General features: G+C 40.2%; 1 protein-coding gene across 3 annotated transcripts in view; it reads left to right on the plus strand.

Annotated features, from left to right (window-relative positions):
- Positions 1-23889, plus strand: part of LOC120526343 (L-lactate dehydrogenase A chain-like) — a 50561-nt gene that overhangs the window by 7330 nt on the left and 19342 nt on the right. For all 3 annotated transcript variants that reach the window (XM_039749504.1, XM_039749500.1, XM_039749503.1), the window contains 5 exons: positions 2629-2790; positions 6195-6312; positions 13618-13791; positions 15837-16010; positions 22269-22383. In XM_039749504.1, coding sequence (XP_039605438.1) covers positions 2662-2790; positions 6195-6312; positions 13618-13791; positions 15837-16010; positions 22269-22383 — 710 coding nt within the window. In that variant the 5' untranslated portion in view covers positions 2629-2661. The remainder of the gene's footprint in view (positions 1-2628; positions 2791-6194; positions 6313-13617; positions 13792-15836; positions 16011-22268; positions 22384-23889) is intronic.

Consider the following 23889-nt stretch of genomic DNA (forward strand, 5'->3'; position numbering starts at 1 on the left):
CGCAGGGCACTAAGACATTAATATTAATAAATAAGTAAAATAAATAGAAAAAACTGCAAAATGACAAAATTCAGTGAAATTGTGAATGTAATGCATATCTTTAAATAGCAATCTTTACCCACAATTCCTATTTACTGCATGCTCGTGTATGCAAATAATGTAATCCACCTATCCAAAAACGCACAACTGTTTTAACGTGCCTTGAGCGAATCTCACAAATGGTGCTGAGCATCAGAGAACGATATGTGCTAAGTTCTAACACAAGTTTTAATATATGACCATTTGGGACACGGTCGATCATAGTTTGGGTTAAATCGTCTTTTTGCAGTTCACTCAATATCTGCAGTCCTGTTGCCTTTTTGATCATTTAATTTTACTTCGCCATGACTGTCTCTTCTATACTACAGTAACATAGTCCAAGTGCAGGTTTTCTTAAACTGTTAAGTGTCGTGGCTGTAGCCAACCATATATTAAAGAGTTCCACTTTTTTCTGCATATTCGGGAGTTTTTTTTCAAAGCACAAATAACCAACTTCACATACAACGAACTATATTTCTCAAAAAGAAATGGTGCTTTGTCAAACAATATTCAGGGAACTGGCATCATCATCATCATCGCTGTTGTTGTTTGTGTTATTGTTGGACTGTGTAGGTCGTTAGACGTTAAGTCCGAACATCGCTAGTATGCAAAAATAATGTAAAACAATATAATCGCATACATTCGCTTTGAGTTCGAGTGTTGGTTGGTCTGTGTTTAAAAAAATCACCCAGGACCATTTCTGCCCCACAGATTGTGCTTGTGCATAGTGCAGACAGTGCAGGCGCTGCCGAGGATCACAAAATAAACATTCTCTGTGTTCCGTCTGCAAATTTTTCTAAACAAAATAAAGATACTGTTGTAATTTCTACATGAGGCTGCAATAATGCACCCTGACCACAAGAGGGCCTACACCCAGAAACGGCCCTGTCAATTGTACTCCACCATCACACTCAGTTCACCAAGGTAAACCTGCATATGGTATGTTAATATTTATCAAAATCTGGTAGTAATAAAACATTGATAAAAGTATTTGCTTCTTACAAAAAATAAATAAATAAAATAATAAAGTATTTTACCTAAATAAACATTACACTAGACCTGTTTTGTTGGAACAGCAGGATGGAACATAGTCCTGGGGTCAAAGCCTTAAATAAACTCTATCAGCTTAGAGTTTCTACTTTCTCATTGTGAATTTTTTCAGACACTCCATTTTCCTCAAGGATATACACAGAAAGTTGGTAACTGGTTTAAAACTGGTCCCATAATCTGGGGTCGACGTGGAAACCAAGAACTGGTAGTACTCTAGTCTGTCAGATAACTGGGTGTGGAGGTTGCTGTCCACCCTGGAGGTCCTAAAGTGAACTGAAATTCCAGGTTGTTTTTCTAAATATGGGCTGAGACTTCAAGATCGCAGAATTGGGAAGTGCTGTTATGAGCACTGTATCAGAGTACCTTTGGGTGTGTAGTAAATGTAACTGTCCAGGGCTGTATGCACGATCTGTTTATCTATCCATTTTCCAAACCCACTTTAACTTCAAGCAGTGTAAGAGTTAAATATTAAAAGCTAAAGCCCACACCTTTTCTCTAAAGTAATCAGAAAGGCCACCAGTAGTTACAAAAGTGAAGTTTTAGAATGAGTCAGGTAAATAAGAGATGGTAAATCCTGAGGCCAGACGGCAGCAGCATTTCTTAGGTCATTAGATAATGGTGGGAAGGAGTCATGTCCTTTAGGAGATTATTTGAGCATACCAAGCACAAGAATACACTGTTAAAATTTACAAGTCAGCAGGAAGGAATGTGACAGGTAAATAATAGAAGGGGTTGCTCCTTCAGCCAGGCGGCTAATACGCCCATTTGGTTCAAGGTAATGGTGGCCAATGACTACTTCCATTTAGAAGCTTATCAATGTTTATTAGGTCTTAGAAAATATTGATGACTAGGCAAAAACACAGAAATGTTGGAGTCAGATAATGATGAGAAAAATATACAGAGTGAGGTAATCTTGTGATAAGAAATTGTATTGCTTAACTTACGACACTCACTTCATTGAACTGAGACGGCTTTTGTGCATGTATGTAATAAAGTCTAAATTCTGATTGCCCATCCAGAAACTCCCAAGCACTTCCCTCCCAAGAGGGAACAAATCTTTCTCCATAACACTATCCATATCAGAACAGAATGGGTTTGGTGCACTGGCATGAGTTTCTCACATCATCAGAGTTCTAAACACAAACATTTTAGACAGAAGGGAACAAGCTTGGTGAGAAACCTCTAGGAAGATTGTGGTGTATGGAAACACACTGAATATCTGAAATCCTTACTCATTTTTTATGTGTGCGGATTTAACAAAATAAAGATTGAGTATCTGCTTTTTTGCTAATGGGTATTAATCAGTGAACAAACACAGAAAACTCCCAGGATTGAAAACTTTAAATTGTACCCCTAAAGTCAGTGTTCCAGGGTTAGAGCAGGTACTGGCACATTGCCAATTAAATATATTTCATGTTTAGCATGGTATCAAAAGTAATAAAATCTCATTTCATCTGATAGAATACAGAAGGGTCAACATTCGTTTTTGTATATTTGCAGGTCCAAAGAAGTTTACAGAACCTGTAGGGGATCATGGCTACATTAAAGGAGAAGTTACTTCATGAAGTCAGCCCTGGGATAGTGGCTGAAGCAAGGTCCAAAGTGACGATTGTGGGTGTTGGACAGGTGGGCATGGCCTGTGCAATCAGCATTCTCCAGTCAGTAAGTATTCTTTGTTCTTATTTAACTGGCAATTAGGAACTCTTAAAGATATATTCTGGATATATCATGATTGAGGACAATACGAGGACCTGTTTGTCCCACAATGGATTGGCACTTTGTTTAGTGCTGATTCTTGGCTTAATCTTTATGCTATCAGTGCAGATCTCAGCTTTGTAAGATTCAAATTGTAATTGACTGAGTGATTGAAAACAATTTACAGAGTTTGTTCAATCTATTTTATGACACCATTGAAAAACATTTACAGAATAAAATACATGCATTTATGAGATTAGTAGTGCAATCTTCATAGTAGAGCACAGTCACTATGTAATGCATAGTGTGAGAGATCTCATTTCAGATCTGGAGAACACTCAACAAAGATACCTTCATGACACTCCAGAGGAATACAGTATGAAGGAAACTAACAGCATCTGTTAATACGCACTGTCTGAACTTTTCACCAGAGTGATTTCTTAATTAGAGACAGCGACTCTGTGTCTTTTTACTGAAGATTATGGTTACATTTTTGTTGATCCATATTTATACTATTTCTTGTATTATGCAATATACTGCATCACTTGCATTTTTCTGTGTTAAATATTTTTTTTCAGTATCACACTATACTTGAGTCTAAATTTAAATATAAAATGTGGTTTTGATATTTTTTAATGGCACATTTGCCATTAAATATGCCATTACTTGTCTGTGACAGTCTGTCTGATGCATACATAATTTATTTTGTAACATAACCTACCATATAAAGTCCATTAGACTTCCACAAGGAGATCTAAGTTAGTACACAACTTTGTTCCCCTTCTCCGACTCCAAGAAGCACACTGGAACAGCACTTGGTCTTGTTCTTGATCTGCTGCTAGTCCATAGTTCTGAAGCACATTGCAACAGCGCTAATCCTCAAAGTTAGTCTTGTTTCCATAAATATGTACTGAGACCAGGCCAGCACAGGATCATCTCTAGCTCAGAGCACACAGAAAATGACCCTATAGATTTTTTAACCTCAAGGTTCTTTTGTGTAATGGATGTCAAGGATGGACTGGCTTCCTGAATGGGACAGAGGAAGCCTTGTCTGACTGAAAGGTCCATATAGTGGAAGGACAGGGGGAGACCACCTATCAGGTTTATGTAATAACATCAAGAAATGGCAGCCTCCCTTATTTAGAGTTTCCATGTGCATACCCATGAAGTAAAATGGGTGTTGTTCTCACATTGGACATCCTTATACTGTAGGGTGCCATGGGTACCACCAGAGGGAGCTGCCAGAAACATGCATCCCTACTTTGGCTTGTATTTGACCCAGAAGTGATTTCTCCTTGAAGTGTTGCAGAACTAGAAGTACCCCTGGGTTCAGTATAAAGGGAACCACTTCACTTTACTTGGGGCGTCAGCATGGGAAGGAAAAGGACAACACTTGCTGGAGTGGAGTAGAGTGTGGAAAAGTTACATAAAGTGGAAGGATGGGTGGACAGAATTATTATATTCACTGGAAGAAAACCTCTAAAAGCACCTTGATTTGAACCTGTTATTGAGTCAAAGTAATATGTGTCTGGGGGTCTGTGACATCCCCTAGTGGACACATTTGGTATATTTAAAACAATTATAGAAACCTTTTTCAAAACATAAAATTATTAGCGGTTGTATTTTTATTATATCTTGATGCCATTTTATTCTGTGTGTAAGCATCTTGAGCATGGGAAAGGTGCCATATAAGTAAAATGTATTTATTATTATTAGTATTATTATTATTATTATTATTATTATGTGAACAAGCACCACCAACCAAACTGGTTGCTACATGCAAACTGAGAGCTGTATATCCCAAAAGTTCTTTCAACTTGTGAAATTGAAACATTGGTATTAAAAACTGCTGATATGACTGCAGGTGGCACGGTGGCTCAGTGGTAGCGCTACTGCCTCGTAGTTAGGAGACCTGGGTTCGCTTCCTGGGTCCTCCCTGCGTGGAGTTTGCATGTTCTCCCCGTGTCTGTGTGGGTTTCCTCCCACAGTCCAAAGACATGCAGGTTAGGTGGATTGGCGATTCTAAATTGTCCCTATTGTGTGCTTGGTGTGTGGGTTTGGGTGTGTGTGTCCTGCGGTGGGTTGGCGCCCTGCCCGGGATTGGTTCCTGCCTTGCACCCTGTGTTGCCTAGGATTGGCTCCAGCAGACCCCGTGACCCTGTGTTCGGATTCAACGGGTTGTGAAATGGATGGATGATATAACTGCATCATTGCTTATATTTGAGAAAAGATTCTAGGTGTGCATTATATTCATGTTTTCTTTGATTTTCAACTTTGATTTGTCTCTGACATGCAGTATGATTTATCTTTTTGGATAGATGAAAGACTCTTATAGTATATGCATTGTGCATCACACCATTACACTTTGTTTAGTTTCACTTCCTGGTCCTTCTGCCCCTCTTTCTGGCAGTAGAACATGGACAGCATGCCAACCTATCACAGAGCGAGTTTCAGAATAACCAATTAATCCTATATTCACATATTTTGGATGTTGAAGTAAAAAAAGAGGGTCCCTGACAAAACGTACAGTGAAACAAAGAGATCATGCAAATGCCAAGCAAACTTACTAGTAATGATGTTGAGCCCATGAGGCAACAGTGCTAACAACTGTACTGCTAACCAAGACAACTGAAAATAAATAAATTGAAGATAAATATCGTCAGGAGAAAACATGGAAAATGTTAGACATAATTGTTATTCAAATTCAATATGTTGGGAATTTCTGGATTGTCACAACACAAGAGAAAACTCAGAAATGGCAGCCAGTTTGTTTAAGGAAGGAATGAGATTAAAAGTGAGAGTTGTCGGACTTAAATCCTGCACAAAAATTGGCCTGCAGTGACTTGAGCTGAGTAGCCATACTGCCTTTTGACTTTAAATAAGTAAAGATTGTGCTTGATCTGAAGTAGTTATCAGAAAGAACCAAAGGACAGTTGATTGTTCTTTGGTGTTTACTTCAACGAGAAGAGCTGTATGTACAGTAAGAGTTTGCTTTTGACCAACTTTGACTCCACGTTATGGCCATTCCATTGCATTCCAATTCTTCTAATGAGTAAATCCACGAGTGTCTCTGGAGTGAACTGTGTTTCTGCTGTATTGTGTGTTAGTTTGTTTGCTTCAAAGTTTTTATTCATGTCTTGAGAAGCTATACTTAAAGGTCTGGTGGGATTTTTGTTCTGCTAACTGTTAAAAAATTAATGCAATCAATTTTTATTGTTGTTTGACATAAATATAGCAGAACACAGTGCAAAGTCCAGAAACAAGAATATAACTTGATAATTTTGCAAGATGCCTGCCATAAACTAATAAAAACACTAGTCATTGTGAAATGTTTAACTGAGATTTTTTTCATTTTTTTTTTTTTTTTTAAGAATATAGCTGATGATGTAACACTTATAGATGTGATGGAAGAGAAGGTCAAAGGAGAAGTTATGGACTTGCAGCATGGCAGTCTCTTCCTGAAGACATCCAAAATCACAGCCGCAAAAGGTACTGAAAATCAATATTGTGGTCCAATCAGCCATTGTTGTTGTCTTTGGTGGACTTGTGGGTTTTAATACGTTTATTTCATGAACTGAAAATCACCTGTATATGGATGGTGACTTTTAATGGCATGCCATCATATAAATGGTTTACCACGTGTTAAGTTACTTTGTTTTTAAGAACCATTCAATAAACTGATTTTTAAAATAAAATAACTTGTCATTCAAAATGACAGTGTCACAGCTCACTAGGAGGAGACTGAACATGTTGAAGGATTTCTCAAAGTGCCTGAGAGTATCTACATATTTGTTAGGAACAGCTAGAGATTCATGGACAAGTCTATTAGTTGCTACCATTTTCCACCAAACAGCAAAACTGCCAATTTTAAATGATCAATTTCTTTCTATGCAAACTTTTTAGACCTATACACATTTTAAGGGTGCTAATGCTCAAAGGAATATATTTTAATTGATTGGTTATTTATATTGTTTTATTGCAGTCATTATACATGCCAATGCTAATACTGCTACTACTACTACAGGACCTACTTGGAGTTATCAGTTGAACTCAACTATGCTGCCTCTTAGAAAGGAGACCAGGGTTTGTGTCTCAGGTCCTCCCTACATGGAGTTTGCATGTTCTCCTTGTGCTTCAGCTTCCTCTCACAGTCCAAAGACATGCAGGTTAGGTGGATTGGTGAGGTTAAATTGGCCCGGGTGTGTGTATGTGTGTGTACGTTCGGCCTGCAATGGACTGTTACCCTGTCCAGGGTTTGTTCCTGCCTTGCACCCTATAATAGCTGGGATAGGCTCCTGCAAACCCCCAGCCAACGTCACCCTAGTCTGGATTAAACGGGTTAGAAAATGACACAATTTCAACACTGTTGGTTTTGCTGTGACCCAGGAGGGGCATTAAAGACAATGGAATTGGATGGTAAGCAAACTCTGTGGTCATGCTACTGATAGAACAAAAGCATCTTTAAAGAAATCAGCTTCTTGTGACATTTGTGTTTTTACATAAAACCTGTCATAAAACAGATGAGAATATGAGAATAAACTGACTGGAATACAAAGCAGGATATTTTCATTAGAAAAATACAATTATTTATGGATTATATGGAGGTGCACTGTTTAGTGTGATTATGCAGAACACCAGACTCTGAGGGTAAAGTCCCACTCGAGGCACAGTCTGTGTGGAAATCTTCCAGTGACCTTGTAGATTTTATCCAGGTATTCTAATATCCTCTCTAACTGCTAAAACACATGGGTTAGTTCAATTGCTGACTCTAAGTAGGACCTAAAGTAGAAGTAGCAGTATTGTCATATGTAGTGAGTTCACATTGAGTTGCATGTTCAACCAACATGCATGCCATTGCTGCTCTCCAGACCAATTAAAAGTAACAATTACTTAAAATATATTGCTTCTTTTTATTTAATAGAAAGCTCAAATCAGCTTACTTGATGTACTTATCCCTCTTGCTATTACACTTGTTCAGTTCTGCTCCCAATTACTGAGACCTTGTGGGAAACACCAAAGCTAAATGTACTTTAAATAAATTGTAACATAACATTGTCAAAACTGCTTAATACAATTCATTTTCTGTATACACACTGTCTGCAAGCACAAATGCACAATTTTAATGAATGGATTAGTAACTGTGCCCACCATGAAGTGGACTTGCCCACCATCGACTTATAGTTTGCACCAAGTGCTGCCCCAATAACTGTTTTTTTGAATAAGCTGACTTGATGCACAATAACCACAATAATAAGCACAACAATAATAAAATAATCCATCCATCCATCCATTTTCTAACCCGCTGAATCCGAATAGGGTCACGGGGGTCTGCTGGAGCCAATCCCAGCCAACACAGGGCAGGAACCAATCCTGGGCAGGGTGCCAACCCACCGCAGGACACACACAAACACACCCACACACCAAGCACATAATAGGGCCAATTTAGAATTGCCAGTCCACCTAACCAGCATGTCTTTGGATTTTGGGAGGAAACCGGAGCGCCCGGAGGAAACCCACACAGACACGGGGAGAACATTCAAACTCCATGCAGGGAGGACCCGGGAAGTGAACCCGGGTCACCTAACTGCGAGGCAGCAGCGCTACCACTGCGCCACCATGCCGCCCATAATAAAATAATATTAAATATTAATAATAATAATAAAATCTTTATAATGTATATAATACACTACTGTGGCTGTTTGTTTGTCTGTCCAGGGTTTTAAATCACCTGTAGCTCGCAAACCATTTGAACTATTGACCTGAAATTTGGTACACATTTACTACATGACATCTACTATACGCTTTCGGGGTAATGATTGACCTCCAATGTTATTCCTCTTTTTATTTTTATTTTATTGTAGAATCAACCCCCTTATCTGCGTGGGTTTCCTCCCACAGTCCAAAGACATGCAGGTTAGGTGCATTGGCGATCCTAAATTGTCCCTAGTGTGTGCTTGGTGTGTGGGTGTGCCCTGCGGTGGGCTGGCGCCTTGCCCAGGGTTTGTTTCCTGCCTTGCGCCCTGTGTTGGCTGGGATTGGCTTCAGCAGACCCCCATGACCCTGTAGTTAGGATATAGCGGGTTGGATAATGGATGGATGTAGAATCAACTCTTGGTAGTGGCCATGCAGCGCATGTGTATGGTCGCCGTTCTCATTCCCTACCACCCGTCACTTCCCCTGCCTCTTCATATTTTAAATCATTCTCGAGGTTGATTGAAGACTTAAGGGCCAGCTTAAGTGAAACATTAAAGAAAATATACTAAGTAATTGCAACACAAAAACTGACTTAATCAGTTTTAACGTGAAAAGATGCCAGTGAATGAAGAGAAGAAGCAGGCTGCTAAGGTGGAGAAAAGAAGAGCTGCTCAGGAAGCAGCAAGAACATCAACCTCTGAGCAAATGAATGCTAAACGTACAGAGAAAGAGAATGAAAACTAGGAATGCTCAAGTCAAGTGTATTCACTGCACGTTATTGGGCAGTGCATCGTTACTGGTATATAATAATAAATAATAATAATAATAATAATGTTAAATAATAAGCACAATAACCAGAAGCATGACTAATAGAGCATTCCCACATTTGGTGATTTGCTACATTAGTTACACAGTTGCAGCACAAAGCATTAAATGCTGCATGCCAGTCTCATAAGGTGCCTCATCCTTTCCTTGATGGAAACTATTCAGTATTACAAAGCTATATGAAGTCTTTCTTGAATTGACCATCTAGTATTTGTTGCACTGTATTGTGAAGCAGCCTAGCGTTTTCTAGTAATATGCAAGATTTGTTTGATAGTTTTAATTTTAAACTTGCTTCAGAAAAAAATAAAAATTACAAATGAACAGATGCATACAGTAATGACATACAGTGCCTTGTCTGGCTTATATTACTGAGCAACTTTAAATCAATAACAGTTTTAAAACAGACATGGCAGGTTTGAACTGCTTAATGTAGTGAATATGTGGGTGAATAGTGGGACTATGACCATCAACCAGTATCATTTGGGGTGACCTCTCCCCCATGTGCAATGGGTGGACCACATTAGAAATCAGTAGGGGCACCCAACAACTGAAATGAAGAAATGGCAGGAGATACAGGGGAAGACAATCCAATGTCTTGTCCCCAGGGGACAGGCAGTTCAACAAATTAGAGTGCTAGATCTTTAACCTTTAGACAGTTCTCCAGCAGAAACCAAGAAATGGAAATGCCAGAGACTTCAGCACTTCTTGGCCACAGTCCTGTATAGGGACATGGGTGGCCGCGCTGTGCTTTACACTGCTTGGGTAGCCTGGACATTAGAATCAGGGCCTGCCCCAATGGGGGCTGTGGAAGGGATACAGAGGTCTGCCAGTAAGTACTGTGGTCTGGTGGACTCAAGACATTAAGAACTCATTTCACTCCCATAGGTTATTTATGTCTTACCCAGACGTGACCTAAGGAAAGCGTTTAAAGCCACTTTATCACCTGAGTGGAGAGTAACGAGAGAACAAATTCTTGATATGAAACATGCGCTGATGAAAGGGTCAAAAAAAGGGAATAATTAGTAAATGAAGGAACCATCCCATTTACTGAAAGTGGTACAAAACCTGTTAATACAGGGCTTAAGTGGCTGTATGTTTTGTTGACTTCCCTTCTGTGTAAAACATTGTTTCTCTCCTTATTTTAACTACCTGTCTTTTTTATTTGTTAAATAATTGCCCATCTTTTCATATGTTCTGACCTTGTCAGCTTTATTAGGGGTTGAGGCACACCATAATGCCCACAATTACTGAACAGACATATGGAGATTTTTACAAATGACTTTGGAAGTTGAAAGAATTACCAATGGATAAACATTAAATGGGGTACAGAATAATGCAGGAGACTGCCATGTCCATTTGTAATGCCTGCAGGAGGATGAACATATTACTGAGGAGGTTTATTTCAAATTTGTGCAACTAGCACAATAAATACCCACATAAATGGCATTTCTACTGTAAGAGTGTAACTTATAAAAAATGTAATACTACTGCTAGGTACAACTATAATCTCACATTTGGGTTTATTTTAAACGTAAAATTCTAGCTGGGAATCACACAGCTTTTCCAGTACTCTGATTAAAAACCTGCTACCAAAAGGCTTAAACTGGAGAGGAGGTTCATTTTTCGAATGGACAATCACATAAAGCACACTGCCAGAGCAAGAATAGAGTGGCTTCACAATGAAGAAAGTTGATGTCCATAAATGGCCCAGCCAGAGCCCTGACCTTATCCCATCAGACGCCTGTGCTGTCGACCGCCACACCTCAGCCAACCTTTCACAGCTTGGGTAACTTTACAAGGAGAAATAGCAAATCTCACTTCTACATGTTGTGTAAAATTGATAGAGGCCTATCTAAAAACACTGCTCGCTGTAATAACTGTGAATGGTGGTTCAACCAAGTACTGAGTGGTGATGCCTGCGTATAAATTGCTGATATTTCAGTTGTTGGAGTTAAATTTTTTCTTTCTTTTTTACTTGTGTGTCCAAATAAGTGCACACGTTCTAAATAAAAACCAATGGTTCTTCTACTCCCATATAATAGCAGGACAAGTGTCTTTGTTCCTGTCTATGTGTCCGTACAGTTGCTATGTGTTCTCCATTCCAAATATAGTGCATCACAAACATTTCTCTCTATTATAAAAAAAAATCCTGTGGAATGAATGACTAGGAGACGATATGTGATGTTCACGCTAAGATCATGAAAGACAAATAAAAGAACCGCGAGACGAAAGAGAATGGGCAAAAAAAAAAATCAGTAGCGTAAAGGGAAGCAGCACACACAGATACAGGTGTCTCAGTGCATATAAAGCGTATAAAGGACAATATGCTATAAATGAAACGTTGACGAATAAAAGATCACATTAGTGCAAAAAAAAAAAAGAAATTAATCATGCTTTAAAAAGATTGAAGGGCAGCGCGACAGCAGCGCTTGTCACCAACCACTCCGAGTACATGAGCTGCGTTATACGTCCTGCAAGAAAGAATTTAATCACGCTGGGCCGGAATTAAAGGACAAATATTGTTTTTACAACGTCACGCGAGACCAGGCAGTGAGCCATCATTTAAAACAAGTCCACAGACATCTAACCTAACAGTAGTTAGACTGCATTTGGCAGACAAGCATCTTGTGCTCCAAGCTCTTAAAACAACAACATGCGACAAGCAGAAGAGGCAGTTCGCAAGCACGTATTCTTAGCGTGCGTTCAGCCGCATCCACAACACGAGCAGCATTATACGTCTGGCAAGAAAGAGATGTAACCACGCACGGGGCTGGAAATAAAGGACAAGTATTTTAAAGTTAAAGTAAAAATAATGCATATGTAACAATTCCCAAGAAAATAATCTCTTTAAATTGTATATTGCCTGCCAAAGGTAAAGTTATTCCTTATTGGAGGATCGCAGGAATCGTGGGAAAGAGGGGTGCTTTCATCGGATTAGATAGATAGATACTTTATTAATCCCAAGGGGAAATTCACATAATCCAGCAGCAGTATACTGATACGATTAGCGCTATTTCAGATCTGGAATTGCCAAATGTGGGAGGCAGCTTAATGAATGAGGTCTGCAGGATTTAAAACAAATCCAAATCATATTATGTGATATCATCTAATGTGAAATTTTACTCCGTACTTCTAGAATTTTTGTTTTTATACTGTATTGAGGATTACTACTGTTCTGTTCTATGTATTGTATTGACCCCCTTCTTTTTGACACCCACTGCACGCCCAACCTACCTGGAAAGGGGTCCTTTCAGCTGGGGGCTGTCAAGAGGCAGGGCCTGTTAAAGCCCATTGCGGCACTTCTTGTGTGATTTTGGGCTATACAAAAATAAACTGTATTGTATTGTATTATTCCTTTTTATATTCTTTAAAATTCTATGTAATCAGTCAGTCAGTCAGTCAGTCATTCTCCAACCCGCTATATCCTAACACAGGGTCACGGGGGTCTGCTGGAGCCAATCCCAGCCAACACAGGGAGCAAGGCAGGAACAAATCCCTGGGCAGGGTGCCAGCCCACTGTAGATTCTATGTAATCATTTTGTAATAATCTAATACATTTATGCATATAATATATATATAATATATATAATTCTTTGCATTAATATAGCGCTTTTCTCATTACTCAAAGCGCTCAGCAATTGCAGGTTAAGGGCCTTACTCAAGGGCCCAACAGAGCAGAGTCCCTATTGGAATTTATGGAACCGGCAACCTTCCAATTGCCAGTGCAGATCCCTAGCCTCAGAGCCACCACTCCGCCTATCCGGTAAACCAAACATGGGGCTGGGCGAGCGAAGCGAGCAGGGGACGCAGCCCCCTAGTTTAGTAATAAAATGCATTGCATTTGTCATTCCAATAGATGGCGCATGATAAACATTAACAATTCTTTTACAAATCCCATACCAAATGACATATAACAGAGATATATGCATTGTAGATGTTAACGCCAATGCCAACGTTGATTACTTAGATTTCAGCACATCTTGGATGGGTAGCACAGCTAGTTACCATATACTATTAATACAGTAAATAACAGTAAATTTACAGTGTAAATAACCTTAGTTTGTAAAATCCATCACCCTTATATGGAAGGCTGGTGCTAAGATCGTATATACAGGAATGTCTTAAAGAACACTCTTTGTTTTCCACAGGCATTTTCATGTATAATTTATAAAACTGAACTAAAGCAGGCTCTGACTCCTAGTCTTACCATCCATCCTATTTTCCTTTCTTTATTTAAAAAGAAGCACTTAATGTACTGCTTTTTTTCTTCTACAGATTATTCAGATACAGCTAATTCCCGGTTGTGCATTATAACTGCCGGTGTTCGTCAAAATGAAGGCGAGAGTCGGCTGAACCTTGTGCAGAGGAATGTGGAAGTTTTTAAGAACATTATTCCAAATTTGACAAAGTACAGTCCAAACTCAATCCTCCTAGTGGTCTCAAATCCAGGTAACATTACATCTTTATTTATGAGGTGATAATTCTGGGAACACATTATCAATTCAAATTGTGCAAAGTTTGTTTTCAGATGTTAATTAAGTTTGTTTGTATTTAGCATTATAGATGGATTCTTAATCATATGCCAGAAAATGTCATGTTTACGTGTTTCCTTTTCTTGTTTTGAAATAAATTAGTTCTGGGCCGGCATGTTGAGCAGAATGCCATTTGCTGTTTGGTGCCCTCTGTGCATTGCAGCTAACATCCTGACAGCTTGCCTAGGTAGTATAGTGCTCTAAATGTCCATTGTAAGATCTGCCATTAACTGCTCATCATCACACATCTGGACCGGTGCAATACTCAAACAGGCTAGACTTCCATGAAGTCACCTTCATAAATCAGTTCCACATATCTCCTGATGCTGGTGACCACTAGATTTACACATAGGCACAATGTGACCAATGGTGTAACTTGAACAATAATATTAAAACACATGCCATCGGAACATTGGTGTTGTGTGGCATCACCTATAAGTGATGGTTACACATGTAGGCCTTTTTAGCGTAGAATACAAAGTAGCAAAGGGAAAGACACATTTAAAACCAAACCTCATAGCCTCACTGGGCCTCTCTAGCACATACTTTATTTTGTTGTGATATAGCACCACAAAAATTGGCAAATGTTGTGAGGTCTTAACAAGCAAGCCACAAAGCAGACCAGACACTTCACCAGTTTGGCCAAATTTGGCAACACTCTAAGACAGTCTGAATCCCAGAACTACAGGTTGGTTGTAGATTGCCCAGACTTTAAGCGGTTTTGGCTTTAGTAATACAAAATTTGCAGAATGTCCCAAAATATATCAAACTGTCTCACAAGAGAGGGGATTACCATAAACCAATGGCTTGTAAAAATATAGGAAGCAAAGAATCTTTATAAAAGGAGGATTTATTAACAAAAAATAAAGAAGCAAAAAGGATTTGCTTTTAATGCAATTCACAATAACTAAGTCCAAAAACAAAAATCCAGAAATCGAAACAACAAAGACAAAATAATAAATTCCAAGAAAAGCAATAAAATGGCAATTCTCGCAAAAGAGATCCATAACTCCTTCAAAGCGCATTCAATGAACCGCAGGGAATTTGCTTTCATAGCCTAACTTTAAAGGCTGTGGTGGTTCCTTAGTGACGAGGAAAGTGCGGTTCCGCCTCATGTGGATCCAAATGCAGGGAACATAGAATATAATTGCATACATAGAATCCAAATAATAAATTAACAGAAAAAATATAATAAAAACAGAACAATATTAACATGCATGATTGAAACCAATGAACAATATTGAAAAGTGAACAAGAAAGACAGAAAAAAGAAATCTAAACCTAAGCTAAGGAGAACGGACTAAAACTTAACACATCTCTTCATTTCTGTTAGCTGAGTTGACTTTTCCATATTTCCACTATTAAAATGTCCCCAACAACAATTTCTAGCATTCTCTGTCAATCTCTTAAACATTGGCATCTCTTCCACTCAGTGAGTTTCACCTGCCAATCTTAGTTTCAACATTATGTTGGCAGGCATCAGCTTTTAAATTCCAACCAGGATTTACCTTCAGAAACTCTGGTGGCCAATAGTCAACTGGACTCACATTAACTTTCATAGGCTGAAGATCTAGTTTTGTTAGCAGGATGTCACCGTTTCGGAGATATTTCCTTGTTGTTCTTTAGTTTTGTTTATTTTTCCCACTCCACAAGACCGGCATTGAGTGCTACCTAGGAATGCCCTAGGGATTAGTTCCAGTAAGCTTCTTCTACTAATCATAGATGTCCCTGCCTTTATGATCTCTTGCCTTTGTACGTTGGTAGAGCTTCAAGCACGACTTAATTACATCTCAATGTTTTGTGTACATTTCCAAAAAGAAAATAATTTTGGCCCCTTTTGTAAAAGATATAGTATATTTTGAATCTTTTTTTAATAACACATAGTGGAATTCCATGAAACAGGCCTCTGAAAAGAAGCATAACTATAAAGGAATACCTAATAGATACACTTTTTTTTTCCAGTGGACATTCTCACCTATGTGGCCTGGAAGCTGAGCGGCTTCCCCAGTCATCGAGTACTGGGAAGTGGCACCAACCTTGACTCGGCCAGGTTCCGCTTTCTAATGGGGGAGAAGCTAAAAATCAACTCCACTAGTGTTCATGGATATATCATTGGAGAACACGGAGATTCAAGTGGTGAGTGCTGCATTTCTCATCTATGTATGTGGGGGGAACAGATGTGTTTCATTAGCCTGGTGTCAGCCATTCAGATTGGCTATAATAAATGATTTGTCGACATAAAACAGTAACAGCCTCTAACTATACTTTTTGACATAGCAGAGAGGTGGATAGTGCTGCTGCTTTGTGATTTTATAGACCTGGTTTCAACTACCAACCTGGTTATGGACTGGAGTTTGCATGTCCTCTTCATGCCTGTAAGAGCTTTTACACGTATCAGGGTTCAGACCTTGATGGCCATATAGATCCATACCAATACACTAACAATCCACAGTAAAAACAAGTCTTAGTCATAGTTTCTGTTATCAGGCAAAGTATTTTGGCCTACCATTTCTAAGAGAACAAAGAGGCCACATACTGTATTGGTACTATTTTGAAATGTACTTTTTCTGCGATATTTTCTGCTTCAGCTATTATTGGCATTGTTTGAAATGTGACACTGTATTTGGAGACATGATCTTCTATCCTACAGCCTGATACTGACATGCAGCTTTCATTCCTGGAACAATATCAAAAATGTTGTCATGCTGTGATGTGGCTTTCTCCATCATCTGATCACAGTTGTTGGTAGTACATCAATGGCCTTTGGTCCAAGTCTATAAATAAACTGATAACAGCAAGTTAACACAAGATTAAAGCACAGATTGATGGGATTGTGATGGTGCGGGTTCTGGCTCCATGGTCCCATATCTCTTTTGGGAGCCTCTTTAACCTGACACCAAGGGGATGGTCCTAAAAGGTGCAAAAGTGCTTTTATGTAAAACGAAGCCAAAATATTCTCCAAATAAAGTGCAGTTCTCAAAACGTCAATAAATAAATAATCCATAAAAACAGGGGGAACAAAAGTGAAGGTTAAAAAATCGAGGTTAAAACCAATGACTGGAAGCAGTCCTCTTTTAAAATCCCAGTGCCTTCGCCTTTACTCTGATGGCTCCTCTGCTTATCCGTCTCAGGCCTGACAGCAGAGGAGTCACTCCTTTCAGCAGGTGCAGCTGCCTTAAAAACTGGTTAGGTAGCCTTCCATCCCCTGGCTACGTACAGTCGTCACGCCAGACCAAGACTCGGGTTCCCCAACGACCAGGGTGTTCACACTGGGACTCTGCCTCCAGGCCCCCATGACTCCCACATCCTCGATCCTGATCACTCTTGCTCCTCTGAAAAATTCAGCAGTGACTCAATCCATCCACCTCCAAGTGCCAGCCAATCACTCCACTAGGGCACTCTTCCCAGCTACCTGACATTACTACTGTGAGCCTGCTCACTCGTTCAATCCTGCACTGGCTCCTTCGCCTCCTGCCTTCTTCTCTCACTTTTAACCTCTGTTCTCTTTTTTCTTCTCTCTTTTTTCCCCCACACTCGCGCTCCTCCTTTTTATAATGGGGACGTGGTACAAGTGTGGTGATTAGCAGCTCCCGGCATCATTTACAGACACGGGCGATTCTGCTCCTGTGCACTTCAGTTCGGTAATGCCCAAGCCTGTATTAGGCCCAGGAACCGCTCCAACCACACTACCATGCCCACTCCGGCGATTATTTATTTAAAATGACAAACAGCCATGGTCCTCACTTTACCACAGGGATATGACTACGAGGAAACTTCATGTCTTCTATTTGGTGATGCCACAGTTCCTTTAATTACTTACAGTTAACCTTTAAACCGCCGGAACCAGCTATAGTTGGTTCCCAATGCAATTTGCCAGCACGCCGGAGCCAAGTATATTCGGCAAAGTACATTCGTAGAACGCCGCAACCGGCTAAAGTCGGTTCCAGTGCAATTTGCCAGCACGCCAGAGCTGAGTATATTCGGTGACGTATATTCATTGAATGCTGCAACCGAATAGTCGTGTCGCAGTACAATTTGCCAGCACGCAGGAACCGAGTATATTCGGCGACGTAATTTGCCAGCATGCCGAAGCTGATCACTCACTGCCGTATATTCGTTGAGCAGCCAGCTCCGGACCACTGCCGCCCCCTGCAGCACTGCAGTCTCACTGTCCCTGGGATTAAGCTGCTGCACTAGACTAGCCTGCCAGTGTCAGCGTTATCTTTGTGTGCTTGCGTGCAGCCAGTTCAAGCGCAGTTGGCTCAGTGATTTACTGAGTTTCATCAATGGCGTCAGTTGCACCTTGTACATATATTAATTGATTGTTGCAGTAGTTTTTTTAAACGTTTTTACATTTCATTGGCAATGTGTAAAATGATCAATGTTGTAGTAATTGTGATGCTCTTTGCATGAAAAAAAATATGTTTTCCATTAAAATGTCACATTTTCTTTGTGAATTGTTTCATTTACTTAAAAAGTGCAGCAAAAAAGTATTTGATGTCCAGGGGGTGCATTAACGCCCAGGTATGTGGCGTTTTAAGGGTTAATGATTAAAAATTATTTTACACACTTAATGTATTGTTTGTATTCCTGGAGAACATTGTGGGTTTCATTCTTTGTGATCTTTGCACCCTTTCAACTCTCTTCTTCCACATGTTCCAGGACTGTCTTTTTGGCGCTACCTTATTGTGTTATATGGCTAAATCCCAATTTATGATAATTTCCTTCCCCATCTCGTTGTCTCCACAAGTCCTCCTCCTCCTCCTCTTCTTGGTCCTGTCTTCTCTTTCATAACTTTCCCTTTCCCTCTCCCATGGAGCACTTCTCATGAATGCTTCGATTGCAGTTAAGTTGCTATTAGCATCACATTGGAAATCTCCTGGCCTTTCTATTTCTTCAATCTGGTAGACTTCATTCAATAATCACTCTGTTTTCCAGATAAGCAACTTCTCCAACTCTAAAACTGACTGCATGATGCTGTGAGGTCCAGTTAGTTAGGGGCTGGTTGTGGTTTGCGCCATAACTCAGTTTTTCCTTTTCACCCTTTTTTTTTTCTCTCTTCTCTCCTTTACTGCATTCTGCCTTCCACAAAGTGAATGAGCTTGTTCTCTTGTAGACTTCATGTTTACTTCCTTTTTGCACAGTCTTTTTTTACTGCTTTGACTGGAAAAGATTTTTAAAAATTATTTAAAAAATACTGTATATATGAAACGTTTTACACTGTAACAAACAGACAGTTATAAAAATAAATAATTAAAAACTCTTAATTTAAAAATTAAAAATACTAATAAAAAATACAATCAATCCAGTATTTCACAGAAAGAGTTAAGATTCATTAATCTTTAAAGAAACTAACAAGCACACCCTTACCAAATAACAGAGATCTGCGTAGTTAGTAATAATAAAATATTGTGTTATGCTACACACCGCCATATTGGCCACACGTGATTCTCAAACGAGTGTACACGTCTGGGAACAACTCGTTAGAAAGTGTGGAATGAATAGCGGCGAAATCCTGAGCTGCAAAGGCTTTAGGCTTCTTCCTAAAACACCCACCCCAAAATCTCTTCAGTCCATGTATTAAAACCACCACCGGCAATTCAAGACTTGACACTGAGAGAAAACAAACTGCTAAAATTGCTGTTAACTATTCAGAAGCTCAGTAGCACAAGGTAACTGACGTTTTATAATTAATTTGCATGTCGTATAATGAGTGCTGTGACAGGGAGACAGACAGACAGACACATAGACCACCACAGCTACAGGACTCCACATGTTTGAGAGGTGCTTTTGTTTGCTATGACATCTTTCTGCCATAATAACTATTTCAATACTATATAACATAACAACAGTAAATAGATTTTAGACAAGAATTGTGGTCTTTCGATATATACAATGTGTTAAAGCCCTGCAGCTATTTTGTCTTGGTATTTTTGCATTTCTGTTTAGACAGTAATGTTAAATTTATTTAGTGTGGGAAACAGCCCAGACACAGACAGGTAGACACCGATGGTTCAAATCCAAACACATGTCTGTTGTACATAGTCTTCTATTTACAAGTGCGCACAACCCAGTGCCCCAGCACCAAGCACCCTCAAGTCCAGGCCTCTCACAATGCCTCTCTCTTCACCGCCTCCACTCCTCTCCTCCAAGCTACGTCCCACCCGACTCCAGCTACTGAATGGAGGGAGGCGGCCCTTTTTATGTTCACTTGGCCGTGCGCCAGGTGCCTCCTGATGAGCTTCTGGCGGCAGTTCCTGGTGTGGCGGAAGTGCTGATGTCCAGGTCTTTTCAAGCATCCAGGCGCCCCATGGTGGTGACCACGGGCCCCTATAGGGTTGAGCTTCTATGCTCTGTTCCCGTGGCCCCCATACCAACCAAGGCGGCTTCCCTCTTGTGGTCCGGAGGAGACATAGTCCCTCTCCCGGTCCTTCTAGGCGTCCCAGCTGGGTACCGCCACCAGCCGCTCGCCACATTAGTTATTCATTTAGAAATGCCAGTCAGAAGGTGGATGTTGTGCAGCCTCATCTGTGCTTGTACTGGTGTAGTTTGGCATATTTGCTGATGTTTTGAGTACTGAAGTCTGCATCTACTGTGGCTCTTCATTATTAGATTTCTTAACGACAACCCTTTTGATGGAGTGTAAAACACACAGTTTACTTCAAATGTATATTTTGCAGTTCATAATTCCACAAGCATAGCTGCCAATTCTTTCAAGCATACCTCGACTCCTACATTATCGTCATAATGCTGAACAAATGGGATTTTTATGATCAGCAGGCCAAAAGTGTTCAGGAGGCAAATATTTTGTTGTCCAGTGTTAAGCATGCTACAGATATACACACACACACTGAAAATGGTCAAACTGTGCCAATTGATGCCTAAAGGATGATTATAGCTGTCAAAAACTCAATGACAAATTTTTTTAGACCATAACGATCCATACTACAAAAAAGTGAAAATAATAATTTCAGCCCCACAGTCCTGCCTTACTGTTAGCCCACTGACTGTGTGCTTCTGTTTCAATTTTTGTTTAATCATTCCAATCATTAAGCAGTTTTCCAATCTACTATAGATCAGGTCAAATTCATTAAAAACAGTCTGATCTTTGAGTCTGACCAGGTCCAGCCTCATACTCCTAGTAGGTGGTAGCTTACTGGACCTAAGCTGGGTCTTCAGAGTAGCAACAACATGTCTGTGGTCAGAATTCACAACCTGGGCACTTCTGTAGACCCTGCAGTTCTATAGGAACCTTCAAGGATGTGATCAGTCTCCTTCACCGTACCACCAGTATTGGAGTACCGAGTCCTACTATCAGAAGCAGGTGATCTACCACAGCAACAGTTACTCCCTGAGCATGACAGCCATCAGAGTGACCAGACCAATAAAAGGTGTATCCACCTACAGAGATCTGCTCAGTTCCAGGTCTGTGCATCTCAGTGAGTGCCACCACTGAAATGCAGAGTTTATGAAGCTTCTCCGACAGAAGAGGAAGATGATCATCATGCAGGAAAAACAAGACGTTACATGCACCTACCCGGATGGACTGCCTCAAATTGGGACCCGAGTGCTGGCCGATGTTTGAGCACCACACCAATTCCGATCCCCAACAGGCCTGATCCCTTTGACTCTTCTGGGGATGAGGCCCCCGAAGGCTTTTCCCCTTCCCCTTCATAAAGTGAGTTAATCCTGCGTAGAAAAGAAAGGAGTTCTGTCTACCATTTCGGAACTGCATGAAATTTTTACGGTGGCAGGACTTGGATGTGACTGCTGCCAACAACCCCCAAGATTTCCCTGCAAGTTGAGGGACTATATGACAATGTCTTTTCTTTCTGATTTGCAGCTTTGCACCACAAATTATTCAAAGAAAAACTGGAATGATTGTTCCCATCCACATCCTTTATAAAATTTTAATCTGTAAATTACGGACCCATTTTCATTACACTAGAGGCACATGATCAATAATATGATAGATGATTGGCTGGCAGCAATGATAAATATTTTTTAATGTTGTTCCAGCTACACAAATCTGTCTGTCCTCTTTCATATATTCAACTCTTTAAATGGAACTGCGCTAAAAGAAATGGTTACTTGAGAACACATAATTCAGAGACCACCTGTCTGGCACAAACAGTTTTCAATGTACTTTTTGGTTCATGTGCAGCAGGTAACATTGTCCCTTAATTTTCCTAAAGCATTAGCCTTTTAATGGCAATATAGGTCTAGAAGATGAATGTAGAAGAACCTATAGTATGAAAACTGATATAATTTTCAAATGTTCAGCAAGAATGCAACCAGCTTTAGAGCAATGTTTTCTCTAGAAATGTTTTCTCTAAAGAAAAATGTCTTTACCACAGTCCATGACTTTTTGACTTTTTTATTCTATGTTAACAGTTCCAGTATGGAGTGGAGCAAATGTTGCAGGAGTCAATCTGCAGTCTATCAATCCCGAGATGGAACAACAAGATCCAGATGGTTGGAAGGAGATTCACAAGAAAGTTGTGGACAGGTATTGTATCTGAACTGAGACATCTTGTGTGCTGTTAATAGGAAGTTGCTCTAACTAGCTGTGGGCAGACTTCTAATTTTGCCCATGCTGCTCATCCATTTTCTTTTGTTTATTAGACCATCATTTGCATGTTAGACATTCTTTTATACAAGAATAGACGAAATGCACATTTGGGATTTTGAAGTGAAAAGAGGCATTATCCTGGAGCAGTGTTTCCTAAACTCAGTCCTGGGGACCCACTGTGGCTGCAGGTTTTTGTTTCAACCCGATTCCTAATCAGTGAAAGTAATCGATAAAAAATAATCTCATTTAATTAGTTGGTATTTTTTTTTTCTCTTATTCTACATTCAGAAAAACACAACAGCAGGGTTTTTACATTTATAAGACTTTTAGAAATATTTCTGCTTTTGCTATTAGATTTAAATGCATAACTCTCCTTTGTAGATTTCATTATATTTTTCCCTTTCTCTGTGCAGTTTTCCCTCTTCGTTGTATCTTATTAATGACAATTAAAATGAGCAGAGCAGACACCCAGGCAAACGACACTGAATAATCAAAAGCTGCAAGTACTTTAGTGTCAGACTGACTAATTAGTAAATAATGGATTAATGAAACAAATAGAACCCCTGGAAAAGCAGAATGAAGATCAAGATGAAAATATAGCTAAAAAGAAAAAAAAAATACATTATTCCCATATAACTGCTTGGTACATCTTTATATATATATTGTAACAGAATAAGATGCTTGCTCGCACCCTTGTACCCTCGGACACCACGTCAGACACCAGATAAAAGTCCAATAATTATTTATTATAATAATAATTGTGCACAAAGCACGCTCCTCTCCACAATTCTCCAATAACAATGAACAATCCTCCACTCCCAGACGCTTAGCCACCCTGCCTCCCAACTCAGCTCATCGTCTGGGAGCCCCCACAGTCCTTTTATATTCCCTGACCCGGAGGTGTTCCTTCCCAACAGTCCACAAGTCCTTATTCCTTCCGGGTCAGGGTAAATAATGTTTCTCACCCCGGAAGCCGTCGCTCTTCCTATGACGAACTTCCGGGTCATAGGGCATGAAGAATTCTTCGGTCCTCCCTGCAGCTCCCTCTCGTGGCCCCATGGCATCCAGCAGGGCGGTGCACAAAAACTACATGGTCCATAATGCCCTGCTGGTCTTCTGGGGACCTCCATGCTGCAAGGAGGGCTCCACCTGGCGGCTTGGGGGTATTGGCCGGGTACATGGCCGGCCATATCTTACAGTACCCCCAGCATTTAATTATAAAGATTCGGAGCGGCCTGCCCCGAGAGGGAAGTCTTCCTCCAAGAGGACGCGTCATCCGGGATCTGACTGCGTTGTCCCTGTCCTCGAGCAAACCTTGGGGGGACGGTGTACCTCCTGTCTCCCCGGGGACATTGGCGCCACTCGTGACCCGTCGCTGGCAATTGTAGCACCGATAAGTCCTCCTGGTTGGCTCTTTTCCCGAGACCTGAAACATCTCGGGAA

This window comes from Polypterus senegalus, chromosome 1 (assembly GCF_016835505.1).
Source record: "Polypterus senegalus isolate Bchr_013 chromosome 1, ASM1683550v1, whole genome shotgun sequence".
NCBI lineage: Eukaryota > Metazoa > Chordata > Cladistia > Polypteriformes > Polypteridae > Polypterus > Polypterus senegalus.